The sequence below is a fragment of the Eptatretus burgeri genome, chromosome 12 (genome assembly GCF_056783735.1).
Source record: "Eptatretus burgeri isolate ZD-2024b chromosome 12, Ebu_testis_v1, whole genome shotgun sequence".
Taxonomy (NCBI): domain Eukaryota; kingdom Metazoa; phylum Chordata; class Myxini; order Myxiniformes; family Myxinidae; genus Eptatretus; species Eptatretus burgeri.
In genome coordinates, this window is record NC_140972.1 from 58,400,426 (window position 1) to 58,421,385 (window position 20,960).

Here is a 20,960-nt window from a genome sequence, read left to right on the forward strand (position 1 = left end):
TGTGTCTCTGTGTTTGTGTGTGTGTTTGTGTGTGTCTCTGTGTGTGTGTTTGTGTGTGTGTTTGTGTGTCTGTGTTTGTGTGTGTGTTTGTGTGTGTCTCTGTGTTTGTGTGTGTTTGTGTATGTCTCTGTGTTTGTGTGTGTGTCACTGTGTTTGTGTGTGTCACTGTCTTTGTGTGTGTGTGTGTGTGTGTGTATGTTTGTGTGTGTGTGTCAGTGTGTTTGTCTGTGTGTTTGTGTGTGTCACTGTGTTTGTGTGTGTGTGTCTCTGTGTTTGTCTGTGTGTCACTGTGTTTGTGTGTGTCTCTGTGTTTGTGTGTGTGTTTGTGTGTTTGTGTGTCTCTGTGTTTGTGTGTGTGTGTGTCACTGTGTTTGTGTATGTGTGTGTTTGTGTGTGTCTGTGTGTGTCACTGTGTTTGTGTGTGTGTTTGTGTGTGTCTCTGTGTTTGTGTGTGTGTTGTGTGTTTGTGTGTTTGTGTTTGTGTGTGTCTCTGTGTTTGTGTTTGTGTGTTTGTGTTTGTGTGTGTGTATTTGTGTGTGTGTATTTGTGTGTGTCTCTGTGTTTGTGTGTGTGTGTGTTTGTGTGTCTCTGTGTTTGTGTGTGTGTCACTGTGTTTGTGTGTTTGTGTGTGTGTGTTTGTGTGTGTGTTTGTGTGTGTCTCTGTGTGTCACTGTGTTTGTGTGTGTTTGTGTGTCTCTGTGTGTGTGTCACTGTGTTTGTGTGTGTGTTTGTGTGTGTCTCTGTGTTTCTGTGTGTCTCTGTGTTTGTGTGTGTGTCACTGTGTTTGTGTGTGTGTCACTGTGTTTGTGTGTTTGTGTGTGTCTCTGTGTGTTTGTGTGTGTCTCTGTGTTTGTGTGTGTGTTTGTGTGTGTCTCTGTGTTTGTGTGTGTGTGTTTGTGTGTGTCTGTGTTTGTGTGTGTGTGTCGCCATTTTTTTCAGAGATGGCTGAACGGATCTTCGTCAAACTTTCAGAGGTTTGTCAGTGAGTGCCAGCGAGTGGGAGTGTTTGGGCAAAAAATGTTTGATTTTGTTTCGGATTTTATTTTTTAATCACTCTACAATGCCGAATGAAGACTTTGATTAATGATAGTTATATTCAAGTCCATATATGGATAAATAAATACAAAACAATGAACACATTTGAATACAAATAAACCTCTTCCGGAAGGAGTCAAAGTCAGCGGTGAACGGCACCACATTGTTATGGCTGTGGCTATGGCTGTGGCTATGGCTGTGGCTATGGCTATGGCTATGGCTGTGGCTATGGCTGTGGCTATGGCTGTGGCTGTGGCTGTGGCTGTGGCTATGGCTGTGGCTGTGGCTGTGGCTGTGGCTGTGGCTATGGCTATGGCTGTGGCTATGGCTGTGGAGGTGGAGGTGGAGGTGCAGGTGGAGGTGCAGGTGGAGGTGCAGGTGGAGGTGCAGGTGGAGGTGCTGGTGGAGGTGGATGTAAATGTAAATGTAAGAATTTAATTGGGAATTTAACCTTGTGTGGAGTTGCTTGGTCCGTGGACGAGTGGAAAGCATCTCGACGGAATTAAAGGAATCTGTGAGATTAAGTGTGACGTATCACCACACGACGGGTCAATGATGTGGTGTTGATTCGTTTATGGAGTAAATGTAAGGTCCCCAGGACGTGAATGCCCTCTGTGATTTTTTTCCTTGTGATTTTTTTTTCCCTGTGATTTTTATATTGCAAGCCAGGCAGGAAAGCTGGGAAACTCATCCCTGGAACGACAACAAACAGGAGATGACCCGCCTTCCCTGGTTTGGGGGCGAGCAGGCCATGGCCCGGGGGCAGAGGTTATCAGACACAGGAGAGGGTGGCACGTTGCTCGTGTGGGTTGTGGAAGACTTCCGTCTGGATAGAACAGGACATGGGCAGAGCACACACACGAGGTCGGTGTGAGGGACGCACGAGGTCGGTGTGAGGGACGCACGAGGTCGGTATGAGAGACGCACGAGGTCGGTGTGAGGGACGCACGAGGTCGGTGTGAGGGACGCACGAGGTCGGTGTGAGGGACGCACGAGGTCGGTGTGAGGGACGCACGAGGTCGGTGTGAGGGACGCACGAGGTCGGTGTGAGGGACGCACGAGGTCGGTGTGAGGGACGCACGAGGAAGGTGTGAGGGACGCACGAGGTCGGTGTGAGGGACGCACGAGGTCGGTGTGAGGGACGCACGAGGTCGGTGTGAGGGACGCACGAGGTCGGTGTGAGGGACGCACGAGGTCGGTGTGAGGGACGCACGAGGTCGGTGTGAGGGACGCACGAGGTCGGTGTGAGGGACGCACGAGGTCGGTGTGAGGGACGCACGAGGTCGGTGTGAGGGACGCACGAGGTCGGTGTGAGGGACGCACGAGGAAGGTGGCACCTTTGGAGCCGTCGTGTGAAAAGCTGCTTGTGGATTGCCTGGTGTATGTCTGTCCGGCTACGAGTGACGGCGCCATTTTGCGCGCGTGTACACGCGCTGGTGGAGGCGCCTCCATTCCGGGTTCGACGGGGATCAGCTCTGGCCCAAGCAGAGTACCAGTGTACTTAAAAAAGGGAGGGGGAGTTCTTTTCATTTTGGTCACCCCTTTGTTTGTATTGGCGTCTGTGTGCGGGGCCTCGTATGAGTTATTTATTATTGTTATTATTTCCTTTTACATTATTGTCTTGTAAATGTTTGTGTATGTTCATTAAATGTGTTTATTTTGAAGAAACTGTATTCGTGTAATTGACTTGGGTTCAAGGATAAACCCCTGTGTTTCCGTTACATTCCCACCAATCCTCCGCCCGTCCGTCATTGCCCTTCGAGCACATGTTGAAATCTCCGTCGATCAACGTGTCCGCCTCCTCTTGATGAACCGCTTGGCCATCCCCGGGGAGTTGGTGGTGTTAACCGCCCGTCACCACAAATTGGGTCTGGTGGTTAACTTGGGCCGGCCACCCCCGCGACAATTTTTATAGATCTGGAGAAAACTTAACCCAGAAACATCAACTGTACATTCACGAGCATCCATTCAATGAATAACTAAAAGTTCCATTTTGAACGTTGACATAGTTTTGTGTTAGATTGATCCTGAGTTTTGTGATTGTGATAATATGACAAGTCTGGAGACGGCGATGGTTCACGAGCAATGTACACGGTTCGCCTTTTTTATTTTTTGACCTTCGAGGGGACGCCACGGGCAAACTGGCGGGAATCGGGGAAAAAGGTAAATGATGAAAGTTGTCGTACTCGAAGAGCACGACTTGCATACCAACTTTCATTCGAAACAGTTGAAAACCCAAGGAGCTCGATGCCCAATTTATTGATTTTTTTTTGACATTTTCTAAGTTCGTGACCTTGTGACCTTGACCTTGGGATGAAAATGAAAAATTAAGCTCTGTGGGGCTATGCAGGTGCCATTGGGCTAACCAAATACCGAAACCCCTGCCAGATTCGACAAACCCCCTCGGAGAAGGTGTAACTTGAAATCGGCTACCCCCTAAAAACACATGTTTTTTGGGCGTGGCTCCACCCATAATGGGCGCAGCACGCCCATTCTCAGGAAAACACAACTTGATCATGATATAAACCTCGCACCCAAATTTTATCAGGATCGGATCAAAACCCACGGACCTATGCTCGGGACAGACAGACAGACAAACAGACACACCCATAACGAATATAGTGGTCACTTACTGACTCGTGAACCAATTGTGTGCCAGTTGTTGATGACTTGTGATTTGCTTATTCTTCTCTTTTGTTGTTGTTGCAGATGCCACTCACCCTTTTTGTGTTTATTAAAGCCAACTGAAAGGTCCGACTCGTTTGTATCTACTTCAACTTAATCAACGCAAAACTCAGTGTGCATCAACTGCTCAGATCAGAACGTCTAGATACAGATCCAAACTCAAGCTCGGCTGCTGAGGAAAGGGCACACTGGTTTAAGACTTTTCACAACTTTCCTGCCGTACTTCATCCCTGAAGGACTGAACAAACGAAGTGTTCTGACAAATTTTGTCACACCAAGGATCTATGAGAGTATTGCGGACTGTACTACATATGAGAATGCCATTGGAATATTGGAGGCTTTGTTCATAAAGCCGACTAATGAGATTTTCGCCCACCATCTCCTCGCTACTCGTCACCAACAACCTGGCAAATCAATGGACAAATATCTGCAGGCCTTAAAGACTTTAAGTAAAGACTGCAACTTCAAGGATGTGACCGCTGCTCAACACCAAGAATAATCCGTCAGAGACTAATTCATCAGTGGCCTACAATCCTCGTTGATCCGTCAACGTCTCCTGGAAAATAAGACATTAGAGTGGGTGACTATGTTTGATCAGGCCAGGGCTTAAGATTCGGCACAAAAGAGTTCCGAGCTATACAGTGTGTCTTCTGGGTCATCATTCAGTGCAACTGCTTCTGAACCGAAAAGTGCTATTGAGGACTCGCCTGACTGTTCATCTGTATCTGCTGCTACCAGCAGTAAACGCTTCTTTTGCGGTTCCTCAAAGCATCCGCGTTCAATATGTCCTGCACGCGAGGCCACATGTAACAAGTGCCAGGAGAAGGGACATTTTATGAAAGTCTGTCATTCGTCATCAGCTTCCTCAGTTTCTGGTGCAACCTCAGGTTCCGTAAGTCGTCCGACTCTTGCCTCTGTGACATCCACAGCCACTGCTCTGGCGTTATCCAAAGCAACTTCTAAAGTTGTCATCAAAGGGATTGAAGCTGATCGCCTCATCGACAGTGGAAGCACTGAAAGCTTCATTCATCCAGAGCTCGTCAGACAACATTCCTTAAAGATTTACTATTTTGGCAACGCTGTTTCTATGGCCTCGGCATCTCTTTAAACAACAACACTTGGGTTCTGCCAAGTCAATCTAACTTTAAAGGGAACAAACTACCAAGATGTGCGATTGTCCATACTTCCTGATATGAGCTTTGTGTAGACATTATCCTTGGGCAAGATTTTCCGGAACAGCATAACAGTGTACATTCGAATACAGCGGTTTTCTGCCTCCTCGTACTTTGTGGACTGACCACCCTGTGTGTTGACCCTCCGGAACTGTTTGCTAATCTGATTGCCGAATGCCATCCTCTTGCCACCAGGTCATGTCGGTACAGCTTCGATGATCGGAAAATTTATTGAGAAAGAAACCCAGCGGTTGTTACTTGAAGGAATCGTCAAACCGAGTAATTCCCCATAGTATGCGCAGGTCATTGTCACAAAGGACGAAAACCATAAGAAACTGCTAGTGATTGATTATTCTGAGATTATCAACAGATATATGCTACTTGATGGGTACCCACTGCTTCGCATCAACGACACAGTCAATAAGATTGCTCAGTATTGCATCTTCAACACCATCAATCGATGTAGCACCTCCCACTAGGTGCTCATAAAGAACAAAGACGAGCCATATACGGCAATCAAATCCAGCGGAGGCCTCTACCAGTTCACTTGAGTCCCATTTGGCATCACAAATGGTGTGGCTTGTTTCCAACGTATTATGGATTCATTCATTAAGGAGGAGAATCTTGCTGGGGCATTTGCTTACCCAGACAATCTGACTGTCTGTGGCATGACACAAGCCGAGCACAATGTCAACCTGAAGCAGTTTTTTGAAGCAGCCAAAAGGAAGAACATTGGCTATAATAAAGATAAATGTGTGTTTTTGACCACTAGTCTTCGCATCCTGGCCTATATAATAGAAGATGGTCAAATGCGGTCAAATCCAAAACATCTCTGCCCCCTGCGAGAGCTACCTGTCTCTCATAACATGAAGAGTGTCCACCTGATCCTTGGGTTCTTCACCTACTATTCTCAGTGGATTCATGACTTCGAGCAAGATTTTCCCCCTTTGTGCCACAAAAACTTTCCTCATCTCGAAGGTGGTTGAAACAGCATTCCGGCCACTCAAACGAGACATTGAATCATATCAGTGCTAAATGCAATCAATGAGTCGATACCTTTTGAAGTTGAGACTGACGCATTGGAGTTTGCATTAGCTGAAACACTCAATCAGGCTGGGTGTCCCATAGACTTCTTCTCTCGCACCCTTCAGGGGTCTGAGACTTGTTTTGCATTGGTTGAAAAGGAAGCTCAGGCAATCATCAAAACCATCTGTCATTGGAGGCACTATCTGACTGGGAAACATTTTACACTCAAAACTGATCTGCGATCTGCCAGGACCATCGTTCACGACTTGACCTTCATGAGTCACTGTGCCATCCAAGAGTCACACGTATGTACCATTTCTTGGATTCTAGAAACCTTCCTTACTCGGTCTACATGTTTGATAAATGACAGAAAAGTAAGATAAAGAATGCCAACTTCATACGTTGGTACATGGAGCTATCTTGCTTCAATTTTGATATCATATATCGTCCAGGGAAGGAAAACATACCTCCTGACACCTTCATGAGGTCGTACCGTTCATCTACAGTACATGCCAGGACCATCGTTCACTACTTGACCTTCATGAGTCACTGTGCCATCCAGGAGTCACACGTATGTACCACTCCGTGGAATCTAGAAACCTTCCTCACTCGGTGGAAGATGTACGAAGGGTGAGCAGTTCATGCAAAATCTGTGCAGAGTGCAAACTTCGATTCTATCAGCCAGAAAGGGCTCTTCTTATAAATGCCACTCAGCCATTCAAATGCCTTAATATGGATTTTAAGGGACCTCTCCCAAGCACTGACAAAAAACAGTACTTCCTCACCATCATGGATGAGTACTTGAGATTCCATTTTATGTTCCCTTGTGCATATATGACAACTTCTATTGTCATTGACTGTCTTTGCCAACTTTTTGCCCTCTTTGGAATGCCCTCTTACATCCAATCAGACCGTGGGCCCTCCTTCATGAGCAGAAAGCTCCGTCAATTCCTTACAAGTAAAGGCATTATGAGCAGCAGAACCATGAGTTTCAATCCGCAGGGTAATGGACAAGCTGAACGTTACAACGGAGCAGTCTGGAAGGCGATCACTATGGCCCTGAGGTCACGTGAATTGCCGACCAAGTGTTGGCAAATGATCTTGCCTGATGTGTTGCACTCGATTCGTTCTCTTGTCAACAGCAACGAACGCCACTCCCCAGGAAAGACTGTTAAATTTTGCTCGGTGTTCTGCGACTGATAGTTCAGTACCGACTTGGTTATGCACACCTGGACCTATCTTACTCAAAAGACTTGTGCACCAGAGTAAGACGGAACCACTCATCGACGAAGTGGAACTCCTTCAAGCGAATCCACAGTACGCCCAGGTCCGCTACCCAGATGGCCGGGAAACCACTGTACCCATCCGACACTTGGCCCCGCAGGAGGCATGAAGGAATGTGAACAACAAAATGATGGTCCTTGCGATTCAGAGAGTGGGACTGGCAGAGTTTTGCTGGAAATGAATGATCTGAGTTTCATGCCCCCTCAAGTTCTTGAGCAAAATGCTGAGAATAATGTTGATTTGCAACCTTTGTGATGATCAGTACATGTCTGTCGAACCCCTATTCACCTGGTGGACCTCTGAGCAGTGTCTTTTATGAATAAGGGGAGAATGACATAGTTGTGTGTTTGATTGCTCCTGAGTTTTGTGATTGTGTGACAGTTTTTGATGACTTTTGTGATTTGCATAGTCTTCTCTTTTATTATTTTGCAGATGCCACTCGCCATTTTTGTGTTGATTATAGCCGACTGATAGGTCTACTCGTTTACTTCTACTTCAAAGGTAACACTTTTACAATGCCTCTTAATAGCCAATATATAATTTACAGGGTGTTTATAAAGTCCTGTTACACCCTCCGCAGAACCTGATAAATGAATATAATGAACGCAAGGTATAAATGTAAACTCTGAATCCACAAAACTTTTATTATCATAAAAATCAAAGTATTAACATTAACATATATACATACAGTACACACAAAACAGGGCCGGATTAACAATTTTTTGGGCCTGACGCCAAACAAACTTGTGGGCTTCCATTTGGGGAACCATTGCAAAATACAGATCAACAGTCGTAGTATTTAACACAGCACACAGATGTAGATAATTTATATTTACAACTACTATAAAAGCCCGTCAATTATGGATTGGAATTGTTTTATTTGACGAAATATTCAGAGATCGGAAGATATGATGTTTCGTAGTGAGAAGTGTTATTTTAAAGCACTCCATGTACAAATGTGATGCTATTTTCTTTATCTTCTGGGACGTTTCATTTTGACGGTACAGCCTCGTGAGCGTGCCAAAGTCTAAAGCCTCGGCCTAGCGTCAGGTATGCTTATATCTACAGTATCTATTGGACATTGCGCGAATGTAAATGAACACTCGTTTTACTCTGTGTGCATTGCACATCATGCGCAGTGAATTTCACCTCCCTGCGCCTTGTATTGTTATTTTTATAACGCTTCTGTACACCACCCTTGAGGCCCGGTTTAAGTCACTGTCTACATTAACAATAGAAGGGACATAATTTCTCTTTTATGAAAAATATTTTTCGAGATTTTTTTATCCTGAATAATATAACACACAGTCACACATATAACATAATATAACACACGTAGTGAACACACAGTCGTGTTAAAAAAAAAATTGGCCTTTAAAACCGTTCTTAAATTGTAGGGGGACAGACAAATACACAAACACACACTGTGTTTTATATAGGTAGATATTTACAATTCGAAGTCGAAACACAAGTGCTGTAACTGAGGTAGCTACTGATACGAGGCAGTTTTGCTTCTTTTTCATCCTTATCTGCTTTATGCCTGTGTTTCTAAGCCATCCTAAAATGTTTTTATCATCATTTGTGTTGCTGTTTCTCAAGTTGTCCTCGAAACTAACTATAACTCTCCCGCTCTGCATGTGTGGTGCTCAAACTGGAACGTCCGCCATTAACAGCGTGGACTGTGGTGACGTCACGTGCCAGGAAATGGTAGTACCAGTATGTTTATTTTTCAATTCAAATATGTCGTATGTTTTGTAAAAGTAGCATTAAATTATGTACATATTCTTTATTGAAATGTATCATGATGTGTACACAAAAAAAGAAAAATTAAAACCGGTCACTATGGGCCCCTTCTGAGTGTGGGCCTGGCACCATTGTAAACATAGCACTGACACAAAACGCACCAGTGTTGATAATGATGGTGAGGGGAGGGTAATGGGACTTTGTAACCACCCTGTACAATACAGTACAGCATAGTACATTTCTCTATGTGCAAAGTGATTTTGCGATCTCTTGGTTTCGGGTGTCATGGTCTTGACTGTTGTAATTCCACGTGGTTTCTGCAAATCTCATGGGATTGTGAGTTGGACAGGTCACCGTGAAGGGCCTACTCTTCTCGAAGGACACAGTATGATCTTTAACGTCAACCAAGTAATTCCAGCAGGTGGAATGCCAGTTTAATGTCCAACTGAGGGACGGCGCACAAATTGATGAAACACCAGGATGACAGTGGAATCCTGTATTACAAGTCATAAATCATAAATGTGGGGGAATTAACCTATCCATACTGACAGGTTATTTGGGAGTATATAAATATGAGTTTGCTTGCATCATATAAACCGAGCCAGCCACTCTCCTCATGAAGATGGGACAAAGCAGAAACAAAAATCGGCTCGATGTGCATGCACAGTCCAAGCTCCACTTCTTCCTCTCAGCAACGTAGAGCAAAGGATCACTTTTTTTTTAATTTTTAGTACTAGTACTGGATTATATATGCATAAATTCATTGACCAATGGTGCATATCCTTAAATTGCAACATGTAAAATGTATGTGGAAATGGCGACTCCATCCCACTATCGAAACCCTTTGAGAAGGAACCATGATCAATCTATGAAAATATTCAAACGTGATGAGAGTAAAGCAGAATGGATACCAAAGCATGAGATAAGTTGTTAGAATGAGGTGTGCTGGATTTACCAAGATTCTGCTCTACGTGCCGACGTACAAGATCAGGGGTCAAGTCCAGATCACTTTCTTCACATGTCTCGAGTTCCCTTGAGTGTGCTTCCCTGTAATGCACATTGATATATATATATATATATATATTTTTTAACATTAATTATCATGTTGTTTTGTTTAATAGAAATCTCTCATGCACAATCTGGACAAGTCACATACATTTACAACTAGAACGGCACTCAGTAGAGTGCATACCTCCGCCAGGCTGAACAATTTACGTTTCGTTGCCCACTGATAGGCTGGATCTCCTACCATAGCTTTCCTAAAATCTAATCATCTTGTTCTTGCAACCGACACAACTGGTCCAACAAGTTTCATCCGAATCCGTCCGTAAACGTTTGAGATATCGTGCTATATATCGTTTTTTTTTCGCCCGATCTCTTAATGGTGAAGAATCACTTAAAAAATTACAGTATCTGAATCCGGAACTGGATCTTCACCAAAATCAAATCTATTCGTCCATATTACACACCTAACCTGTCCAAGTTTTGTCCGAATCTGTCAATAACGTTTTGAGATATCCTGCTTGCAGCCAAACAGACAGACAGACAAAAATGAGTGAAAACATAACCTCCGCCCACCTTCGGTAGTGGAGGTAATCATGACACCCGACCAATGACACCATGCACCTGTCCTCAGCATCAAAACCATGTATGAACTCGAGAGTTCATAGAACACAATATGCTTTATTTAATCACTTTGATAATGTGCTCACGAGTCTTATGAGATATCACTCAAATTCAATGCTCAAAACAACCAGGGAGTTCATAGAACACCTTACCCCATGCATTCTTGAGAAACGACGTGCGAGTGGCAAATTTTATTGGTCGTCATGATGTAAAATGCTGTAATATTTTGGCCAAGTACTGCTAAATGGAAGGGTTTTGAAAGTGCCAAAAAGGTGATTTGTGTTTTCAGCTGTGTTCAAGTTTATTATTCAATTAGAATTAAATGAAAATTTTAACGGTTGTATAAAACAAAAAAATTCAGAAAATTACTGCCGTTCATGCAGTGTCCTTTGCACCATCCTGTTTAATATGTTACATTAGTTCTTCATGCCTGTTTGTGTCCTTTACGATGTCCTTAAAAACAGTCGGTTTCCTGTTTGGAATGATTTTAAATTTTGTTTGACTGCCAGACAGAGTAAAAAATAATGCACCCATGTCTGAAGGATGTGGTTCAGTTTGGCATTTTTAATATGAAACTAGATGACTCGTGAACCCATTGGGTTCCCGTTGTGACAGCAGTTGATGAAAAAAAAAAAAATCATTTCAAGAAAAAAAAAAAAGATAGCTCTAGCGAATTATACCGCTGAGGTTGTTACCATTGATCAAATTCTCCCAAAGAGTATTTGACTGAATCGGGAATTGATTTTTCGATATTTTTTTTTGTTGCCTGATTTGAACGAAACTTGATACTGCACACCGTAGGAGAATAGTGAGTAAGGTGGCCTGAAAATTTTTGCGCTATCATGTACCGTTTTGGCTGTATTTCGGGAACATACATACAAGATGAGAGTTTTAGTTATATATATAGATAGGCAAAGCCCAAAATGAAAAAAACCCTTAAGAAACCTTTAGAATCAAACATGGTGGTTTAGCAAGGTTCTTCTTCATTTTTTTATGGATGGATGAATGGAAGGAAGGACATACCCAAATATTGAAGTGGTTTTACCACTTAAAAATTATCTCTCACCTCTGCACATGTGTGATCAGGACAAATGAAGAGCCAGAGTACTGCTTCGTATTCTGATTCATGTTCAGATTTGTGTTTCAATATATACCATTCAATTGAAATAAAGTTGTTCCTTGATCATAAACTGACGTTTGTAGACAGACATACAGACAGACAAAGTGAACCAATTTCTTAACCCCACTTTTCACTTCGCGTATACAATTACGAGATAGCCAGCTATTTATTTTTAAAAACAAGATGAGGTACCACCACTAAGTACAGCTGCCCAGCAGGTAAGGCTCCTTTCCTGCTGGGCAGCTATGTAAGTTGACAGTGCCTTCATTTCTCAATGTGGATCTTCCCAACTACACTGGCTTTTTTTGAGCTGTTTATTTGCTTTGCTTGTATTGTTGTATGCTTTGTAGATATGAGCAAACTTTGTGACTTTTAACATCATCGAGAAGTCCAATTCAGTATTTTGTTTAGGATAGTTGTGTGGCCTCTTTACTAAGGTTAAAGCCTTCACTTGCAACAGGAATTTACTTGAGGTACAACAAATATGAAAGAAGAAAAGTTCATTTGTTGAGCTTTCAATCAACACTCTTCCTTCCTTGGTTCAATATGTACATTAATGAGGAGTTACCAATTATGTTCAACCACAAATTAACGTTTTTCTACATGTTCTATGAAATAAGAATTAGAATATTTTTTTTGGTCAAACTTTTATAAGCCAAATATAGATATTTATAAATATGATGTAACACTGTACTGGAAAGGCAGCAAAATGCTGAAAAACTTGAGCAATGCAGTAACTCTACAAATTGGTGCTCAGCATCATATTACATCATAAAAAAGTATATATATATATATATATATATATATATGTATATACTGTATATACTGAATATATATATATATATATATATATATATATTTATATGTGTATGTACATATATATATATATATATATATATATATATATATATATATATATATATATATATATATATATATATATATATATATATATATATATATATATATATATATATATATATACATATACATATACATACACGCACGTATGTGTGTAAAATACTGAGTTTTATTGTAAACAGTGGCTATGAACTCATGAAATCCCTCCTTGGTTTATATGAACAGATCAATCATTACCAATGTGTGTCTATTCTACGTAGTTTCGACAAGAGTGACAGTCAAGTCCATCAAAAATAGTATGCGTGAAGTCTGGTCTCACTGTGGTTAGTTAGTCCATGACTGACCATCCACAGGAAGACTGAAAGCAGCTCTCGGCATTCTGTCCAAAAGCATGGACGCTTACCTTCCTCCTGAGACCCTGTGCACAAGCTGCAAACCAGTGGACCACGTCCATCGTGCCCAGCTGCTTGGGGAGAACCAGCCCCCGCTGTCCGGCACATCCATCTGCCCATAGTCCATCCTTCTAGCGCATCCCAAATGCCTTGGGGGCTGCACACGTGTTCAAAGTTCCAAGCACCCACTATCTGCAGCCCAATAGGAACCTCACAGCGTCTTCCAAGGCCCTCAAATCTGCCTCTTCTGTTGGATCTTGAACAACGATATGTCGACAAGCCAACTGCCTGATAATGTTGTCTTTCTTCCTTGAACTTGCTTTACTTTGCTGTTTAAAGAGATCAGTTACATTGGCACAGATGAGCTCACTTTCATTTTATGAATAATTTCCCCAACACAAATGGCGGCTTGAAGTTGTTTGTAACAATGTTCTCCTCGCAAAGGGAACTCTGGAAACTTACTGCCTGTTATCAACCTGCACCCTGCACATTGCCCACGCCTCGCGCCCACAAACCACGTGCAAATGGGCCTGGTCAGACCAAAGGCTGCAGCTCAAGTTCTCAGGAATGTTATTTGTTTTTCGATTGCTTGGCAGACTTCACGACACAAATTCTACATCTTTTTATCAATTTTCATATCGTTCCGAAACCTCTGCCTGAGCCCAGGGTATGAAAGTGAAATCTATGGTGTTGGACATATACCCACGTTTCTAATGATCCTCCGCCAGGATAGATCCCACTGGCATTTCAAAGGGACTCCATGCCGACGCTAACAGGCATTCCACAGAACACTCAGCTGTCCAACTTCTCGAGATGCACAATGTGCCTTTCATTGCACCCTCCCCTCGATCCTCAGGCTGAGGCATGCTGGCGGCATCCGGAATGTCACACAACCCAGTGTCGGACAGTTCCGCAATCAGATGGCCCTATAATAAGACTGTGTCGCAGTATAGGCAGATTGCCTCAAAGATGGAAAACCCCACGACCAGATGGTTCCACAGGATGGTGGTTCTACAATCAGATGGTTTCACAGCCAGATGGTCCTTGAGAAGATGTGTTTTCAGTCAAAGGACCTCACTGAACAAGCATTATCATTGTTAAGCAGCCTCTCTGCCAAGTCCGTCGTCGTGAGCTAAGCCGGGAGTGAAGTTTGAAACCTTCAAGGAATGAGGCAACACCGTGGATTGCGGCCAGAGGCGGAAGGCGGGACTAACGGCTGAACACACTTCCCTCTCGAGTAACTGCATGTGAAAAGAAAATAGCAAGTTTTCCACAGCCATTGGGATACAACTTACAATGGTTTTCGGTCCCAGAGGGTTGGAAAGCAAACTAGAAATCTGCACCGTGTTCGAAGAATGGGAACAATGAAACCTTAGCCATGGTCTGCATTGCATTGCCTGGTCTGGCAGCTACAGGATCACCAAGCCTATTTCAGGACCCATTTTTAGGTTAGTTTGATGACTGTTTCACACTCGAAAAAGTGAAGTTACACCTGAGGCAACACTCCATGAGTTTTAATGAGCAGCTGGGTGTTTAATGTCATGCTTTGGAGATCAGAAGATTGGGAATCTTGAACATCTTATCTTCACAAACACTAAACTTGTGCATCACCAGTGTACAGAACAGTGAGTGAACAGGATTTGATTTATTCACAACAAATTGTGGGTGTTTCAGGGTAAAAGAACACTGTGGATAATATATATATATATATATATATATATATATATATATATATATATATATATATATATATATATCTTGGTAGGGGTGGGAGAATACATCAGATAATCCTGATGCCATTGCCAACAAACTTTTACAACAGCGCCTGTAGCAACGATTTATGTCATGCCTCTAAGATGTTATCATCTAGTGCCAAGCACGACTGATTGCTACTCTCTTGTAGAATTGTCGTGCACATTCTGTTACTGTTCACAACTTGAAGAACTTTTTTTATGTCCCACATGAGCTCAGGAGCATCAACGTATGGAGAAGGTATGTGCAGAAAGCACATTGGCTGACAGTACTTCTGTTATCTTTCCCATGCCATCACCCATTGCCTCAATCATATTTTGCATGTTGCACGATTTTGTTGTTGGTTTGTTCTTTTACAGGTTCCAAGGGTCGTGGAGGAGTTTCGTCACAAATCTCGTGGATATGTCTCTCTTATACCAGACTCGATGGCATAGTGGTTAGAGTGTCCGCTCTGAGTCTGGGAGGTCAGTGGTTAAAGCCCTGGCTGAGTCATACCAAAGAAAAAATATGTATATGTATATGTATATGTATATGTATATGTATATGTATATGCTGCTTCCTTGCTGAACGCTCAGCATTGAAAGGAAAGATCATGTTCAAACAATGCTGGGAAGGCATTGGAAAGCACTCGGTTTAACCCTTGCCAATAATCTGTTTTGGCAGCACCAACGCTCTGTAAAGAGTATGGTACTACATCATCATCATCATCATCATCATCATCATCAACATCATATTATGTCTCTTCTTTTAACTAACATACCTGTAGACATCCTTATGTAACGCTGATCGGTGGAATCACTTAACCAGATCTATTGAATATCTGAGGGTTTCTCCCATCTGGATGATAATCCTATTGATTGGTCCATCAAATAACTGCTAAGCAACCAGACTTTTTATCTTTTATTTTATACTTGTAAATACCACCCATCGCTTCGCTGATGGGGATACTAAAGGGGGTAGAGAGAGAGAGAGAGAGAGAGAGAGAGAGAGAGAGAGAGAGAGAGAGAGAGAGAGAGAGAGAGAGAGAGAGAGAGAGAGAGAGAGAGAGAGAGAGAGAGAGAGAGAGAGAGAGAGAGAGAGAGAGAGAGAGAGAGAGAGAGAGAGAGAGAGAGAGAGAGAGAGAGAGAATAGGTGGAAGGGAAAGGAGAGAGAGGAGGAGGGGTGGGTGAGCGAGGAGGGGTGGGGGAAGGAAAGACTGTGTGAGGTGAGAGGAAGGGAAGGTAGAGTGTTCATGGAGCATTAATTACGATTCATACTCTCGTCAAAATGATTCTGCCAAGAATAACAGTAAAGATGGAAACAAAATAGTCTGAAATTCATTTTGTACCGGTCATACCATAAACACTGCTTAGACACATCCGAAGACATGCTCCCGTCTGGAGACAAAAGCCCGTCTGGACATAAATACCGCTCAGAGCCAAACTGTCAAGAGACAAACACTGCTTGGACATGTCTGGAGACAAACACCATCCAGATATAACCACTGTCTGGACACGTCCAGAGATAAATACTATCCAGCTGAGAGAGACAGACAGACAGACAGACAGACAGACAGACAGACAGATAGAGATAGATGCACTGTAGTGGGAGGGGGAAGAGCAATGATGGGATGACAGACAGACAGACAGACAGACACAGGGAGAGAGGGGGGGGGTTGGGTAGTGGAGTTGTCAAAGAGAATATGTTGTGCTTTACGAATCTCTCTCTGTCTGTCTCTCTGTCTGTCTCTCTGTCTGTCTCTCTGTCTGTCTCTCTCACTCACTCTCTCTCACTCACTCACTCACTCACTCACTCACTCACTCACTCACTCACTCACTCACACACACACTAGTGCTTGGCCGATATCGGCAATTTTTCAGGAATTGGCAGATTAGAGTCAGTGTGATTACCAACTACAGTACGTACTCTTTACAACCTAAAAACCCTGAGTAGCTTTCACCATAAAACAACATTGCATTTACATAGATGTTTCAGGGATATGTTCACCAACATTAGTCTTTATAAACCGCTGCGTGTGACGGATGGAAAAAATGTTGGCTCGGTAATTTAGAAACCACGTTAATATGGCAAACGGCTCGAAAATTGGCTCTTATTTCACAACTCACTCAGAATGACAGAGCACGAACCACTCGCTCTGAATGATGTAGTGCGAAGGGCGCTCGGCAAGTAGCTTAAGCACTCAAGCAAGCACTCCAATTAAATGGTTGATAAGGAATGGCTGGCTAGCTAAATGGTTGTGGCTGCATACCATATAGGATCCCTTTAACTTTAAAGCCGGTCTTCACCACGCATGCAGCAGTTTAAGAAATAAAATGAATTCGTTCAAATAATGACTTTATCCACAAAAGAGTTGATGTTTAATGCAGAACAACCCTGAAGACATCGCAAAGTTTAATTGCCCGTGAAAAAACATTGCAGATAATCCGCCACATCGCCTGCTTGCCTGTGCACCCGTCATGTAGTACATCGTTCGCAGTCTGCATAAACGTTATAACTTTATCTTAAAACGTCCGTTTTTCACCATATTTGCTTTGATTCCCTGTAGAGCACCTCACGAAACCTCTGAAAATATACACACAGATCTGGCAGACGCTGTGGATAAGCGTTCCCTCTGGGGGACAGGGCACGAGGTCAAACACTGAATGCATGAAGTCAATTTGCTGAATGAAGCTCATTAACTTTGGCACATTCTTAAATCTTTTGTTCTCTCAATATAATTCTCCAAACAGTAGTAAAAGAAAAGTTTTTAATGCTTTGGAAATTTCACATTTTCTTGAGTATCTATGAAGGAGAGAACATAGCTTTGCTTGCTCAAAGTAAATCGGTATATCGGCTTAGTTCTCAGATTCGGTGTTTCTTTAAATTATCACATTTCACTCCAGATTTCGACACTTATTTAGTCCGGATGATATCCGGTCCTCAAAAGCGAAATAATATTTTGATGATACATTTCAATTAGTCCGTGAGAGTAGATTGTGGAAAATCGCATCATATAATGCATGAAATCTCTCCAAGCTCCTCATTTGAAAACTATAGCACTTCCAAAACGATGTACCCAGTGATTTGTAGCTATGATTACCAGGCATTCGATAATATGAGTGAGGAAAAGAAAAAAAACTTTATCTTTAAGAAATAGTTGCGGCCTGTTCCAAGTGAAGGCATGGTTGAGCAGGCCAAAAAAACATGGTGGCTTCAGACCCCAGTGAGTTTACCCAGGAGACGCCTTAAAACTGCAAAGAGCGAGGTGGCCAAGATGTTCCTGATAAAGGATATAATTGAATGAGGCCGTGAATTATCTTCAAAAGGGGTGTTTTAATTAACCCAAACAATCAATTTTCACTCTTGCATTTCCTTGGAATTCCCTGAGTCTGCATGCAAAGTTTCAGGCTGTTAGGTTTTATGGTTTTGGAGTTGTGGAGGAGACACGCACACACTGACTGACACGTACTGCCATTTATTAGTATAAATCCAGATGAGGTTTATGGAGGAGCTGGAACACAGAACGGATCAAGACATAACAGAACGAAAACACCAGGAGACAGATAAGGTTGTGGGGCGGGTGGGCGGTCACCAGGGACAAAATAGAGGGAGATTTGGAGGGATAAGAGATGTGGAGAATGACAGCAGGGGGTGAACAAGATGGGGACAGTCACAAACTCTTAATAGCAGAAGTGGATGAAAAAATTGGAAATTCAGAAAGAGGTGGGTTTGGGGGAAGGTTAATGGGATAGATAAAGATCATGGTTGTGGATGGGGGGTGACCTGAAATGGTGGTGAATGGCTATCTTGAAGCCCTGGATTGAATAATGAGATTGAAGAGACAAAGGAAGTTGGTACCACAGGCAAGATATTATCCCGCCTTTGGAAACAACTGCAGCCACTTCCCATTCAGGGTGGTTATCGATGGAGAATTTCCTTGAATGCAGTTGCTTCATTCCTATTTTATCAGGAAGTGGCTAATATACTGGACAGTGTGGGGTTTTCTTGAGATATTTTGAGAGGAGTCCCATTTGCTTTCACCTTAGAGTCTCATGTTGATTTGGCATTCAAGGTCACATGGTGTGCATATTTATGGAAATCTTATGAACATTCATTGAAGCATTCTAATGGGCTCTTTTTTTATCGTTCATATGCAGCCCATGACTGCTTGGCTGCATCATTTTCTGGGGGAGTGGCTGTGCCACTGATGCAATGCCCCTGTTACCAGCAAGCTGGTACTCATTTTGCTAAACTCAGAAGGATGATAGGCTGTCAACCCTACCTGGTGTTAATTCGACGGCCCGACATGGACTTGAACTCAAGACCCTAAGATCTTAAGCCAGACACCTTAACTGTAAAGCCAACACCAGGTCTTAATGGGCTCTGACAATCTGCCAAGTGGTAGATGGCATGGTGCTATGACACAGGTTTTTTTTTTTCTTTACAAGATCAAGACCCATGGAAGGGCAAGGTGAGGGAGGGTATGTGTGTGGCAGCAGGGGCAACAGTTGGACACTTTAAGCAATGGAAGGAACAGACAGGAGAGGAATAAATGCAGTAACCTTCAAGTTTGAGGATTGGGTTTGGAAGAGTTCATGATGGGATAATAAAGTTTGTGATTAAGGATGGGGAAAGGGAGGTGGGAGGAGCGTTGACATGGGATGGTGGTGCACCACCTGCTTGAAGCCCTAGAGGAAAGAGAGGGATATAATAGAACAGCCGGTATAACAAAAGAGTTGATCAGCTTGGATCTACAGATGAGAAATCGGTCTAGATTTTTAAAGTTTAACCAGTAAGAGGTCACTGGAACAAGGCTTACATCCTGGAGTTGTCAAGGGTTTGAGGGTTGATAGAACAGAGGGAGAAAATACAGGCGAGGCAGCACAAGGCTGTTGAGGTAAGTGGGGGGAGGGATCATTATTGGTTGAGGGCGTGGCTATGCCACTGATGCAATTCCTCCTGCTGGTTGGGGCAGGAATTTGGTCATGGTGCCGGCGATAGCTCGCCGACTCTGCGAAGGACACCATGGAATCTTTAACGTCCATCAATGAATGCTGGCATATGGGACACCCATTTAACGTCAGTCAGTAAAACGGGACAGTCAGAGAGGCAGTAAAAAAACACGAGCCACCATCCTGCTTGCGATGTAAGAGCAACAGACCTTGTGCTTTCCCTCATCGTGGGAGAAAGCAATAATGTTGAAAAATGTACATTCTGCAGATGGAGATGTGTATATATATATATTTATATATTTTTTTTGTATGTATATATATATATATATATATATATATATATATATATATATATACATTCACACACAAACACAGAGATACTCCAGTGAGTAATGGACAAATAGTCCAGTAAAATTGCAATAGTTTTTTTATTGCTGGATCTTGTTCAGGGGTCACTCTGAATGTCCCAATATAAAATAGGAACACCGGAAGTCCCCTAATTTGCATAAATTCCAAATGGCCGCCATTGAGCACTTGGGGGGCTGATATCTCCTAAAGACCTAAACGGTGCGTTTTAGACCCCATAAATGTATTTTTAGCAGATAGGAAAGTGACCCCAAGGAATCCAAATATGTCGTCATATACAAATTTTGACGTCATATATGTCAGAAATGACGTCATTGATATAATTTATATTAAATTTATGTTTTCCTCAATGTGTTTGTAGGAAGTACATGTATGACATTCTTTGGAAATATCCTAGTCTGAAATATGTTCCATGAGCTATGCCTTGTACATTAACATATTCAAATGTATACCTCCACAGAGTCTGTCCTATACATGTCCTGGCTTATTCACATGATGAGGTTTTACTTAGTCTGAATCAATATTGGTGGCAACATCCCCCTTATTAGTGCATGATGTCCCTTTGCATCCCGTGCATGATGGTGAACACTCTAAGCCATTTTTCCGACAGCTGCAACGTAGGGTGTCACAATCACCCTTGCATTGGCAGCGGATTATTTTCAACAGATATTCCGGTGCAGGAAGCAAGTCCATCTTGCTTGGCTGCATTCGACCATCTGACAAATGCCACCCCCAATCCGTTGGATTCAATTCTTCTTTCCCCATCCAAACCTGGGCTTGATAGTAAACCCTCTGTGAGTGATATCTTGCTGCGTTGGATGTTGGAGGTAGCGTCTGTACTTGGACACTGCGAGCACTGGTAGCCACCTTTTCCGAGAACTTCCTGGCTCTCAGGTCATCCAGGCTTTCTTCCATCTTTCCACCACATAGAAAGACAAGAGCGCTCTCTCCTGCCTTATCTACGTCC

General features: G+C 42.8%; 1 protein-coding gene and 1 long non-coding RNA gene across 6 annotated transcripts in view; one reads left to right on the forward strand and one right to left on the reverse strand.

The window, feature by feature from the left end:
• Positions 1-14,095, reverse strand: part of TACC1 (transforming acidic coiled-coil containing protein 1) — a 32,967-nt gene extending 18,872 nt beyond the window's left edge. For 2 of the 5 annotated variants that reach the window (XM_085848103.1, XM_085848102.1), the window contains exons 1-2: positions 12,956-14,095; positions 9,901-9,992 (exon numbers count right to left, since the gene is read on the reverse strand). In XM_085848103.1, the coding sequence (XP_085704229.1) occupies positions 9,901-9,992; positions 12,956-13,071 (208 nt within the window). In that variant the 5' untranslated portion in view covers positions 13,072-14,095. The remainder of the gene's footprint in view (positions 1-9,900; positions 9,993-12,955) is intronic. The other 3 variants (XM_085848101.1, XM_085848099.1, XM_085848104.1) reach the window with 2 other exon arrangements.
• LOC147015698 (uncharacterized) lies at positions 6,090-9,018 on the forward strand. The gene is made up of 3 exons (XR_015049800.1): positions 6,090-6,223; positions 7,635-7,703; positions 8,876-9,018. It is a non-coding gene; the product is annotated as an uncharacterized LOC147015698 (long non-coding RNA).
• Positions 14,096-20,960: the final 6,865 nt, after the last annotated feature.